The sequence below is a fragment of the Nerophis ophidion genome, linkage group LG25 (assembly GCF_033978795.1).
Source record: "Nerophis ophidion isolate RoL-2023_Sa linkage group LG25, RoL_Noph_v1.0, whole genome shotgun sequence".
NCBI lineage: Eukaryota > Metazoa > Chordata > Actinopteri > Syngnathiformes > Syngnathidae > Nerophis > Nerophis ophidion.
In genome coordinates, this window is record NC_084635.1 from 9,633,051 (window position 1) to 9,647,047 (window position 13,997).

Below are 13,997 nucleotides of genomic sequence, written 5' to 3' on the forward strand. Positions count from 1 at the left end.
ATGCATTCGCTGCTGCGCCATCGCTATCACTCAAGCAAAGATAGTCCACATACCGACTTGAGTTAAAAGGTCTGCAGGCCCTCTTTTTCACGGTTCACATGATTTTCATATTGAATTGAATGGGAGTCTCAGTTGGACTAGGCTCTTCTGCGTCTTCTTTAGGCGGAACGTACTCGACCTCTATAGTTGTCTTTGTGCTGTCTTTTCCTCGGCTCCACAGAAACAGAATAACAAGACAGAAGAGCACAACTCCGAGGAAAGAAATGAACCCCATGGTGGTTGCGATGATTAGTGTCTTAACATCAAACGGAAATGGAATTGTGGTCCGGGTCACGTTCGCCCCTTCGTCGCTGGGCTGGTTGGAAATGAAGGCAAACGTCTTGTTTGGTTGATGAGGCCAATTAGGGGAGTAGCTATGTACAAAAAGATGCCAGACTTTGGTGTCATTGCCTGCAGGATTGCTTGCAATGCACAGGTAAGTTCCGTTGTCTTGAATTTGGGCATAACGAACCTCTAACGTACCTTCGTCGGACACGGAAAGTCTTGAGCCCATAGTTTTGGTGGTGATGTAATCTTTCTTCGGAGAAAGCCACATGATGACGGGGACTGGATCACCTTCCGCTTGGCAGCCAAAACTGATGGTAGTCCCTTCGTCCACGTGGCTCTCTTGAACCTTGTTATCCACAATTTGGGATTTCTGGCAGCTAAAATAATTGGAAGGGAGGATATCTGGGAAGTCTTTGAACTCATTGCCTTGCACGATATCAGGTGAAGCACAGATGGGCTGCTGTCTATTAAAGTTTAGCCTCCAACGCCGGCGGAAAACCCAGAGCAAGCGACAGTCGCATGCCAAAGGGTTGTCATGCAAAGCCAGGGTCTCCAGATTACCCACGGAGTGGAAAACAGACTCCTCCACGGTGTTCAGCCTATTACCAGAAACATTGAGAACCTGCAGATGATTTAGTCCTCGGAAGGAGTAAGGCTCGATGGCAATTAATCTGCCGCCGGCCAAATGAAAAGCCTGCAGCTTTTGCAGATTGTGAAGTTGGTTTCCTTCGACAGTACGGATGGGATTGAAAGACAGGTTTAGAAATCGTAAATATCTCAGGTGACTGATGGCTTGGTAGGGAATGATGGTAAGATTGCAGTTTGTAATTGCTAAAGAGGTCAAGTTGATTCCAAATAAGCATTTGGGGGTCATGGTATCCATGGAAGGCATGTGTGATATTTCTAGTACTCTTAGCCGATACAGCCGCTTGAAGGAGTAATCCCTTATGGCAGTGATGTTCAGATACCGTAATCGGAGTGACAGCAGGTTGTGCAGATGGCTCAGGGCATCAGTGGGCACTGAGGACAGCTTGTAACCCTCAATGTTGAGGGTTTCAAGATTGCTGAGGCCGTGAAACGATCGTGGCGAGATGAAAACGAGGTCATTGTCACCCACTTCCAGCACCCTCAGGTTGTAGAGCTCCTGGAACATGTAGTCGAGCAGAATGACAATCTTGTTCTCACTGATATCCAGCTGCGTAAGGTTGTTGAGGCCAGTGAACACCCCCAGCTGGATGAGCTTGAGCTGGTTATTGCGCAACCCCAGAGTCCGTAGGTTCATGAGGTTGCTAAACGCGCCGGACTCAATGGACGAGATAACGTTTTCGTTTAGTTGGAGCTCCTCCAGCTGCGGGTAGTTGATGAATTCCTCCGGCCCAATAAGTTTTAGACGGTTGGTGCTCAGATCGAGAAGCCTTGTTTCTGTGGGGATGCCTTCGGGAAGAGTCGCCATTCGTCTTCGGTGGCACACAACCGAGCGCTCCTGGGCATTGCAGTCACATCTGGAAGGGCATCCGGTGGTCGAGCCGGAGAGGACGGTGCCCAGCATCAGGACCAGGATGGGCTGCCAGCACGCCACCAAGTAGCTGTGCCCCACTGTCTCAGCAGTGACCATCCTACCGCTACCCTGTAGACAGAGAGGAGCGAAGTTTGCGTTAATGGAATGGACACAATTACTATTAACATAATGCATTTTATTACATATAGTTTAGTTTAGTCTTTATTTGAAGAGACAATGCACAGAAACATTAAGCCCAAAGACAGATATGTTCTGTACCATCCATCCATCCATCCATCCATCATCTTCCGCTTATCCGAGGTCGGGTCGCGGGGGCTGCAGCCTAAGCAGGGAAGCCCAGACTTCCCTCTCACCAGCCACTTCGTCTAGCTCTTCCCGGGGGATCCCGAGGCGTTCCCAGCCCAGCCGGGAGACATAGTCTTCCCAACGTGTCCTGGGTCTTCCCCGTGGCCTCCTACCGGCTGGACGTGCCCTAAACACCTCCCTAGGGAGGCGTTCGGGTGGCATCCTGACCAGATGCCCGAACCACCTCATCTGGCTCCTCTCGATGTGAAGGAGCAGCGGCTTTACTTTGAGTGCCTCCCGGATGGCAGAGCTTCTCACCCTATCTCTAAGGGAGAGCCCCGCCACACGGCGGAGGAAATTTATTTCGGCCGCTTGTACCCGTGATCTTATCCTTTCGGTCATGACCCAAAGCTCATGACCATAGGTGAGGATGGGAATGTAGATCGATCGGTAAATTGAGAGCTTTGCCTTCCGGCTCAGCTCCTTCTTCACCACAACGGATCGATACAACGTTCGCATTACTGAAGACGCCGCACCGATCCGCCTGTCGATCTCACGATCCACTCTTCCCCCACTCGTGAACAAGACTCCTAGGTACTTGAACTCCTCCACTTGGGGCAGGGTCTCCTCCCCAACCCGGAGATGGCACTCCACCCTTTTCCGGGCGAGAACCATGGACTCGGACTTGGAGGTGCTGATTCTCATTCCGGTCGCTTCACACTCGGCTGCGAACCGATCCAGCGAGAGCTGAAGATCCCGGCCAGATGAAGCCATCAGGACCACATCATCTGCAAAAAGCAGAGACCCAATCCCGCGGCCACCAAACCGGAACCCCTCAACGCCTTGGCTGCGCCTAGAAATTCTGTCCATAAAAGTTATGAACAGAATCAGTGACAAAGAACAGCCTTGGCGGAGTCCAACCCTGTACCAGATTATAGCTAAATAGCTAATTTCCAACTGCAGTCCCTGGCTACCTAAATTAAAGGGATACAAATATGCAATAAAAATATGACATTAAAATCATACCATATCATTTATATCATCACACAAAGATAATACATGCTTTTGTTCACATCTGTCATCATTTGTAAAAACAACCATGATTTACAACAATAAAGCTGTCCTTGATAAATATAATACACATTAAGTTGACGTGTCAAACAAGGTGTCCACCTTATTGACCGTGTGAGCAGCTTTGATTGCTCCATAGCCACTTTTCAACTTCAATTGTAAATGAAGAGTAATCTGTTAAACTTTTCAAGTTTGTTGTGAGGTCCTTCATATATACAAGGGGTCTCCAACTTTTACAAACTAAAAATGGCCGAGACCTACTCATTTTTAAAACATTTATTGTCATAGCTAAAATCAACCCATACAAGTTAAATCTTGTTTTGTCAGAACAGGAACAAAATGTTGCTGTCCACAGCTCACACGTTGTATTAAAACGTAAAAACGACTTGATTTTTCAGTATTTATTCTATTTCTGGTGTATTTCACAATATGAAATGATATTCCATGTTGCATCTTTTATAATTATTATCATATATATAATGATGCCTGTTAGGGATGTGGGGAAAAAAATCGATTCGAATACGAATCGTGATTCTCACGTTGTGCGATTCAAAATCGATTCTAATTTTTTTTTTTTTAATCGATTTTTTTTTCATATATCAATCCAACAAAACAATACACAGCAATACCATAACAATGCAATCCAATTCCAAAACCAAACCTTACCCTGCAACACTCAGAACTGCAATAAAATGAGCAATTGAGAGGAGACACAAACACGACACAGAACAAACCAAAAGTAGCGAAACAAAAATGAATATTATCAACAACAGTATCAATATTAGTTATAATTTCAGCATAGCAGCGATTAAAAATCCATCATTTACATTATCATTAGACATTTATAACAATTAAAAAAATAGAACAATAGAACAACACTTGCATCAAATCTCATAAGCTTGACAACACACTGTGTCGATGTTTTCACAAAGATAAAATAAGTCGTATTTTTGGTTCGTTTATTAGTTAAAACAGATTTACATTAATACAATCAGTTGATAAAACATCGTCCTTTACAATTATAAAAGCTTTTTTTACAAAAATCTACTACTCTGCTAGCATGTCAGCAGACTGGGGTAGATCCTGCTGACATGCTATGTATTGAATGAATACAGAATCCTTTCGAACCGGAAAAATATCATTTTTGAATCGAGAACTGCGTTGAATCGAAAAAAAATCGATATATGTAATCGAATCGGGACCCCTGTAATCGATATTGAATCGAATCGTGGGACACCCAAAGATTCGCAGCCCTAATGTCTGTAATCTACTTAAGTTCCTACCTTCAGTATTAAGGAAGTTACCCAAATTGTTGTTAACTGGGGATAGGTTGATTGGCAACACTAAATTGGCCCTAGTGTGTGAATGTGAGTGTGAATGTTGTCTGTCTATCTGTGTTGGCCCTGCGATGAGGTGGCGACTTGTCCAGGGTGTACGCCGCCTTCAACTCGATTGTAGCTGAGATAGGCGCCAGCGCCCCCCCGCGACCCCAAAAGGGGATAAGCGGTAGTAAATGGATGGATGGATATTATGCTGTTGGTCGTGGTAGGGGGTGGGGCGGAGGCGTGGTTGGGCCGGGGGGGGGCGTGGTTAAGAGGGGAGTATAATTTACCAACTCGAGTATTTCATACATATATATATATATATATATATATATATATATATATATATATATATATATATATGTATGAAATACTTGACTTTCAGTGAATTCTAGCTATATATTTACTTTATTATGTATATAAATAAAAGAAATAGTTGAATTTCAGATGGCACCTATCAAAATTAAATCCTGTCGGCAGGAGCTCTGTGCTCTTGCGTCATCCTTTTGTGTTTCCCTCTTGTTTTCATGTGTTATTATATTTTTTTTGCCTTTTGGTCCGGGACCCTTTGGGACTGTGTGACAAGGGGTGGCACTTTCGTGACCTCTGTGGTGCTTTTTTTGTGGACTTCTGGATCTGCCTCCCGGGGAGCCTTTTGGCCATGGAGACCAGCTGCTGGGTCTCTGCGGAGCTAGCACTGAGCGCTGGGACGGAGAGAATTTGTGGTGTCTTGGCTGGGTGAGCAGGTGTCGGACACCTCAGTCACCTTGGACGTATCCTCGCTCATCCATTCGGACTGGACCCTGGCCGAGAGTGGAGTCGGCCGTCTTGGTTGCTTTGTTGGGTCTGCTCCTGTCTCTGGCCATGCTCCCTCCACAGAGCAGGTGTTGGACACCTCAGTCACCTTGGATGTATCCTCGCTCATCCATTCGGACTGGACCCTGGCCGAGAGTGGAGTCGGCCGTCTTGGTTGCTTTGTTGGGTCTGCTCCTGTCTCTGGCCATGCTCCCTCCACAGAGCAGGTGTTGGACACCTCAGTCACCTTGGACGTATCCTCGCTCATCCATTCGGACTGGACACTGGCCGAGAGTGGAGTCGGCTGTCTTGGTTGCTTTGTTGGGTCTGCTCCTGTCTCTGGCCATGCTCCCTCCACAGAGCAGGTTTGGACACCTCAGTCACCTTGGACGTATCCTCGCTCATCCATTCGGACTGGACACTGGCCGAGAGTGGAGTCGGCCGTCTTGGTTGCTTTGTTGTGTCTGCTCCTGTCTCTGGCCATGCTCCCTCCACAGAGCAGGTGTCGGACACCTCAGTCACCTTGGATGTATCCTCGCTCATCCATTCGGACTGGACACTGGCCGAGAGTGGAGTCGGCTGTCCTGGTGGTTGCTTTGTTGGGTCTGCTCCTGTCTCTGGCCATGCTCCCTCCACAGAGCAGGTGTCGGACACCTCAGTCACCTTGGATGTATCCTCGCTCATCCATTCGGACTGGACACTGGCCGAGAGTGGAGTCGGCTGTCTTGGTTGCTTTGTTGGGTCTGCTCCTGTCTCTGGCCATCCTCCCTCCACCCCAGCGGACGATGGCGTGGAACACCGCAGAGGCCACCACAGTGGATATGTTTCTTTTACTTTTTATTCATAGCTGTATGTAGAGGTGTCTGGTTTTATATGCTGCTTTAATGTCCTCTGTGTTCTTTGATGTTTCCCTCTTACACACATGTAAGAGGAATGTGTACTATGGCTATGAGTTGTTTTTTCCCTTGGCCTCAGTCTGCACCCCCTCTCCAGGGCTCAGGCTTAGACCGATTTTTATTTTAATTTATTTTAATCTTCTATTTTTTTTCTCCCATTCCCCCCGTTCACCTGTATCTCATCTTTTTTGTAAGGGGCGCTGGAAGACGGCAGACCCGTCAGCGATCCTGTTCTGTCTCCCTGTAATGTTTGTCTGATCTTGAATGGGATTGTGCTGAAAATCTTAATTTTCCTGACGGAATAAATAAAGTACTATCTAATCCGTCTAATCCAATATTGTTTAAATAAAAAAGCTGCACAACTCCTTATCTTTCCTCTTATTATTATCTCAATACTGTTTTTTAACACCTGTAGACAGGGCCCCAGGCATATAAACACTCTGAGGTTGTTTAGAGTGCAATTGGCCTCAACTTTGCTCTGTCATGAGTCAACATGTGCTTCGTGTTATTTTCAGTTCGATTTAGCGGCATCTTGGTTGCGTCATGGAGCCCAAAGAGATAATTGCTCATTTAGCATGGCTTTGAACGCCCGTCATCATTTTTGAAATCGACCGTACTTTTCAAGTTGATATAGTAGCCAAACCTTTATATGTTATGTCTAAAACAAAACATATTTTTGTGGTTTTGTGCAGTTTTAAATGTATTGTCTTCACTACAATAGATTATATCAAAGACTTCTCTCTTCCCTCAAATCTATCAAGTAGTGTTGTCCCCATACCAATATTTTGGTACCGGAACCAAAATGATTTTGATACTTTTCTATATAAAGTGGACCACAAAAATCGGCATTATTGGCTTTGTTTTAACAAAAAATATTAGGGTACATTAAACATATTGTATGTTTCTTAGTGCAAGTTTCTCCTTAAATCGCCACATCTAGTATGTGTGTGACAATCATTGGTACTTTAACTTTAACTTTTTAAATAAAATAGTGAACCTACGAGGACAACTTGTCTTTTATTAGTAAGCAAGCAAACAAAGGCTCCTAACTGTCACGATGGGGGGGTCGCAGCTTGCAAACAAACAAAAAGCGCTCACAGCGAAGGCACAACTTGGCTAAAGAACAAAACTAACACATAGACAGAGTATGAACATAAAACAAACAACATTTACTGTGGCTTGACAAGAGCAGCATGGACTTTGGCATGAAAAAACTAGCATGGACAGAACATGAAAAGAACACAGTGACGCCAGACGATACTTGCCAACCTTGAGACCTCCGATTTCGGGAGGTGGGGGGCGTGGTAGGGGGTGGGGCGGAGGCGTGGTTGGGCCGGGGGGCGTGGTTAAGAGGGGAGTATAATTTACCAACTCGAGTATTTCATATATATATATATATATATATATATATATATATATATGTATGAAATACTTGACTTTCAGTGAATTCTAGCTATATATTTACTATATTATATATATAAATAAAAGAAATAGTTGAATTTCAGACGGCACCTATCAAATACACAGTAATAAAAACACCGTTGTTCTACTAACTGTACTGTGCTTGCTGGTTACTAAAATAAAACCAACAACACTTACCTTTCACTATTTGAGTAACCTTTGTTCTGCCATTTGCGTACTGGCGAGAGTCACTTGCCGTCAGGTGCGCAACACCACATAAATCGTTGGCCAATCAAAAAGCAACCCCATAACGCTATAGCCGACATTCACCAGGAGATGGCGACAGACAACATAGAATCTCTCTATTATAACTTCCTCGTTCTTCTGCTTCGTCTCCTCGTGTGTGCAGTTTTTTATTCAAATCCGTAGATGTTGTAACGTGATTGGGCAGGCAAGCTGTTTATATAGTGGGAGAGCGGGCGTGAAAACAGGCTGTCCCCACTCAGGGCCGCATGGAGCTTGAGGGGGCGTGGCCTCCAGCTCTGCTGAATTTCGGGAGAAAATTTCTTCCGGGAGGTTTTCGGGAGAGGCACTGAATTTTGGGAGTCCCCCGGAAAATCCGGGAGGGTTGGCAAGTATGCGCCAGACCGACTGACCGGCAATGGCAGGCTTAAATAATGCCTCTGATTAGTGCTCGGGTAGCAGGTGAGCGGCCGAACACTAATCAGAGACAGGTGAACGTAATTTGCAACCATGGCATCAAAATTAGGGAGTGAAAGAGTCCAAAGGTCAACAGAACATAACCAAACAAGACATGACACTAACTTAGTCTGCTGACATATGCAGTAAAATATTGTGTCAATTTCCATTCTTTTATTTTGTCAACATTATTAAGGACGAGTGGTAGAAAATGAATGATTGATCTACTTGTTCATTTACTGTTAATATCTGCTTGGTTTCTCTTTTAACATGTTCTATATACACTTCTGTTAAAATGTAATAATCACTTATTCTTCTTTCGTTTGATACTTTACATTAGTTTTGGATGACACTGCAAATTTGGATATCAATCTGATACCAAGTAGTTACAGGATCATACATTGGTCATATTCAAAGTCCTCATGTGTCCAGGGACATATTTCCTGAGTTTATAAACATAATATACATACCGGTACTTTTCAAAGGCGGTATAGTTCCGAATATGATTCATTATTATCACGGTGCTATACTAACACCGGTATACCGTCCCACCCTACTATCAACCTAATTGTTTATATTTTACTATTCAGCATTTGGACTGAACTGGATTGTAGTTGTCAATGTAGTCTCTTGTTTATTTATTGTAAATAAAAATCTTTACATACATGAATAAAACGTGACCTAATTATTTAATTATAATTGAAACTGCTTTGTTTGTCGGTAGTTTTTTCTTCTCTATGCACACACTCAGGCTTCCATAACCAAATCTACTTCTGGTCGCAGAAAATACTCTAGTACAGTGGTTCTCAAATGGGGGTACGCGTACCCCTGGGGGTACTTGAAGGTATGCCAAGGGGTACTTGAGATTTTTTTTTAAATATTCTAAAAATAGCAACAATTCAAAAATCATTAATACATATATTTCTTGAATAACACTTCAACAAAATATGAATGTAAGTTCATAAACTGTGGAAAAAAAAATACAAAAATTTTACTTTTTTTGTGGACATGTTCCATAAATATTGATGTTAAAGATGTATTTTTTTTGTGAAGAAATGTTTAGAATTAAGTTCATGAATCCAGATGGATCTCTATTACAATCCCCAAAGAGGGCTCTTTAAGTTGATGATTACTTCTATGTGTAGACATCTTTATTTATAATTGAATCACTTGTTTATTTTTCAACAAGTTTTAAGCGATTTTTAAATCTTTTTTTGCAAATAATTCAAGAAAGACCACTACAAATGAGCAATATTTTGCACTGTTATACAATTTAATAAATCAGAAACTGATGACATAGTGCTGTATTTTACTTCTTTATCTCTTTTTTTCAACCAAAAATGCTTTGCTCTGATTAGGGGGTACTTGAATGAAAAAAATTTTCACATCACTGAAAAAAGGTTGAGAACCACAGCTCTACTAAACCCTTGCTTAACGCTGTTAATTGGTCAATTAATTTCCGCAAAGTAGGATTGAATAATTCGAAATGTAATATTTTTATAGCTACAGCAGAAACAAACCATTAACAGCTTTCAAAATATGTTGTTTTTTTACATAAAGAATGCCGTCTCGACATGAAATAAAACCTGTCAGCTTTGCAAGCCGCAAACGTCAAAGCCCAATGTGGTGAATTATTACGATGCTCACTCGGCTGCAGTCAGCCCTATAGCCCCTTGCGTGTTACATGAATAATATTAAAGACCGAAATGGGGCCACAAACAAACTCTTGTTTAGGGCCACAGCGAGTCAGGCAACCAGTTCTTATAGACCAAAATGATGTAATCTCATGTCAGTAAGTTCATGGTACGGAAGTTGATACCATATAATGGCATGTTCGTGCCCGTGTGTGTTCTCTACACATCTATATTAGGCCATAACTAACCAATAACGTTAACTTTACGTACGTCTGCTCACAAGAATCTGGCTGTCATTCTGCATACCCTATGGTGTGTCTTTCCCTTGTGTGATAATAATAATAATAATAATAATAATTATAATAATAATGATAGATTTTATTTGTAAAAATCACTTTACATTGAGCAAACAACCTCAAAGGGATATAGTATATAACAAAATAATAATAATAATAATAAAAAAATAATAAAAAATAAAAACTAGAACAGCCTAATAGCTACAACTAGTATGCATACATTTATAAAAAGGCTTTTTTAAAAAGAAGGGTTTTTTAAGCCATTTTTTAAAAGCATCCACAGTCTGTGGTGCCCTCAGGTGGTCAGGGAGAGCGTTCCACAGACTGGGAGCTGCGGAGCAGAAAGCCCGGTTTCCCATAGTTCGTAGCTTTGTCCTCGGAGGAGTCGTGTGGAGGATTTGGGGGTGAGTAGATCTTTGAGGTAGAGGGCGGCATTTCCATGGAGGCACTGGTGGATTAGTAGGGAGACTTTGTATTCAATCCTGAGTGGAAAAGGAAGCCAGTGAAGGGATTTGAGAAGTGGTCGTATTTCCGCACTCTCATCAGGACCCTAGTAGCACTAACCATCCATCCATTTTTTCTACCGCTTATTCCCTTCGGGGCCACGGGGGGCGCTGGAGCCTATCTCAGCTACAATCGGGTGGAAGGCGGCGTACACCCTGGACAAGTCACCAACTCATCGCAGGGCCAACACTATTCTGTATGTATTGCACCTTCTGAATGTTCTTGCTGGGGATCCCGACAGGAAGTGCGTTGCAGTAGTCGAACTTTCTGAATGTAAACAAATGCTATGAGTGGATCCACACCTAACATCCACTGTAATGATACCAAGTACACAAGCGTATTTAGTCGATACTACTATGATTACATCATTATTTTTTAGCATCACAAAATGTTCTTTATTTTCTTTAATTTTTTTATTCATATTATGTTTATAAACTCAGGAAATATGAGGATATGAGGACTTTGAATATGACGTACGATCCTGTAACAACTTGGTATCGGATTAATACCCAAATTTGTGGTATCATCCAAAACTAATGTAAAGTATCCAAACAACAGAAAAAATAAGTGATTATTACATTTTAACAGAAGTGTAGATAGAACATGTTAAACGAGAAAGTAAGCAGATATTAAGAGTAAAAAAGGTTTTAGATTTTCTACAGCTTGTCCTTAATAGTTTTGACAAAATAATAGAATGGAAAATGACATAATCGGACTGGATCGGACAAGGCGTAAGGGTAATGACATATTTTAACACTCAAAAATACTACAAAAACAAAAGGTATAAACAAAAACTCGCACAAAGGTAGGACTATGGACATAAAACAAAACATGCAAACTATGGCATGAATAAAGATAACTTACTTGAAACGAGAAGAGAGCATGAAAAAGAGCAGCATGGATCATCAGCATGAATAACAAGGGTGTCGTCAGGCTGACTGCCTGGCGACTGCAGGCTTAAATAGTGATGTGGTGATTGACAACAGGTGCATGTGTCCAAATGAATCAGGTGCGTAGCATGGGGACAGGTGAAAACTAATGGGTTGTCATGGAAACAAAGCAGGGAGTGAAAAAACAGGACCCGACAAAATCCAAAAACCAAACAGAACATGATCACCAGGACATGAAAAAAGACTATTTTATTTAAGGACAAACTTGTAATAAAAAAAAAAAAAACATGTTTAATGTACCGTATGATTTTTTTCGTTAAATTAAAGCTAACAATGCAATTTTTTGTGGTCCCCTTTATATAGAAAAGTATCGAAAAGCACCGAAAAGTATCGGAAAATATTTTGGTGCCATTACCAGTACCAAAATATTGGTATCGGGACAACTCTAGTAGACTCTCAAGCAGTCATAATTTAATAATAATTGGAATAGCGACAAAATGTCAAATTCACGTGCGTGTTCTTTTACATCTACGGCATTCTGAAAACAACGGTAAGTTGTAACTTCACAGATCTTCCCGCTTCGTCGTCATTGTTGCCTCGAAATTTTTGAACAGCTAATTAACTTAGCGAACCGATTCCTGGTCAATATCACCATACCATACCATTCTGCAAATTAGAACCCATTGTCCGCTCAAACGATTCCATCGTTCGACCAGCGTACGGCAGCTGGGCAAAAAAGTATTTAGTCAGCCACCGATTGTGCAAGTTCTCCCACTTAAAATGATGACAGAGGTCTGTAATTTTCATCATAGGTACACTTCAACTGTGAGAGACAGAATGTGAAAAAACCCCCCAGGAATTCACATTGTAGGAATTTTAAAGAATTTATTTGTTTGTTATTGTGGAAAATAAGTATTTGGTCACTTCAAACAAGGAAGCTCTCACAGACCTGTAACTTCTTCTTTAAGAAGCTCTTCTGTCTTCCACTCGTTACCTGTATTAATGGCACTTGTTTGAACTCGTTATCTGTATAAAAGACACCTGTCCACAGCCTCAAACAGTCAGACTCCAAACTCCACTATGGCCAAGAAGACCAAAGAGCTGTCGAAGGACACCAGGAAAAGAATTGTAGACCTGCACCAGACTGGGAAAAGTGAATCTACAATAGGCAAGCAGCTTGGTGTGAAAAAATCAACTCTGGGAGCAATTATCAGAAAATGGAAGACATACAAGACCACTGATAATATCCCTCGATCTGGGGCTCCACGCAAGATCTCACCCTGTGGGGTAAAAATGATCATGAGAACGGTGAGCAAAAATTCCAGGACCACACGGGGGGACCTGGTGAATGACCTGCAGAGAGCTGGGACCAAAGTAACAAAGGTTACCATCAGTAACACACTGCGCCGACAGGGAATCAAATCCTGCAGTGCCAGACGTGTCCCCCTACTTAAGCCAGTGCATGTCCAGGTCCGTCTGAAGTTTGCCAGAGAGCAACATGGATGATAAAGCAGAGGATTGGGAGAATGTCACGTGGTCAGATGAAACCAAAATAGAACTTTTTGCTATAAACTCAACTCGTCGTGTTTGGAGGAAGAAGAATACTGAGTTGCATCCCAAGCACACAATACCTACTGTGAAGCATATGGGTGGAAATATCATGCTTTGGGGCTGTTTTTCTGCTAAGGGGAGAGGAGGATTGATCCGTGTTAAGGAAAGAATGAATGGGGCCATGTTTCGTGAGATTTTGAGCCAAAACCTCCTTCCATCAGTGAGAGCTTTGAATGGTTGACCAAATACTTATTTTCCACCATCATTTACAAATAAATTCTTTAAAATTCCTACAATGTGAATTCGTGGATTTTTTTCCCACATTCTGTCTCTCACAGTTGAAGTGTACCTATGATGAAAATTACAGACTTCCGTAATCATTTTAAGTGGGAGAACTCACACAATCCGTGGCTGACTAAATACTTTTTTGCCCAACTGTATTCTTGTATAACGTGCCGCATTTTTAGAACCCTCTTGCAAACTACTCGGAAATGCTACTGGGGGAGGTGGTGAGCGACAGTGACACATTCATAGCATTTTGAACATCTGCCAAAATAGGCTGCAACTGAATAAGCAAAGTCTTTACCAACACAACATGTTCAGTCCCTGCTGAAGTGTTGATCGAGTTGTGATAGAAGATAACAGGGTTCTGCCAAGAGGTGACAGAATAAGTACAGGAGATTGGAAATTCCATTGCGTTATACCCGCGGTACACCAACTGAATACCTCACATTCGAAGCAAATGTTTCCGGGGCTCAAAGCTTTTTTTTCTTTTTTATTATGAGTCCTTGTAACGATGCATTATGT

At 42.3% G+C, this 13,997-nt stretch overlaps 2 protein-coding genes and 1 long non-coding RNA gene across 3 annotated transcripts in view; 1 reads left to right on the forward strand and 2 right to left on the reverse strand.

The window, feature by feature from the left end:
• LOC133542832 (leucine-rich repeat and immunoglobulin-like domain-containing nogo receptor-interacting protein 1-B) overlaps window positions 1-1,942 on the reverse strand; it is a 2,035-nt gene extending 93 nt beyond the window's left edge. The window contains exon 1 of the mRNA XM_061887027.1: window positions 1-1,942. This exon is cut by the window's left edge and continues 93 nt beyond it. Coding sequence (XP_061743011.1) covers window positions 95-1,942 — 1,848 coding nt within the window. The 3' untranslated portion in view covers window positions 1-94.
• Window positions 1-13,997, forward strand: part of luzp2 (leucine zipper protein 2) — a 566,503-nt gene that overhangs the window by 206,534 nt on the left and 345,972 nt on the right. The window lies entirely within an intron of this gene.
• Window positions 1-13,997, reverse strand: part of LOC133543017 (uncharacterized) — a 171,763-nt gene that overhangs the window by 100,593 nt on the left and 57,173 nt on the right. The gene's annotated exons all lie outside the window — the stretch shown is intronic.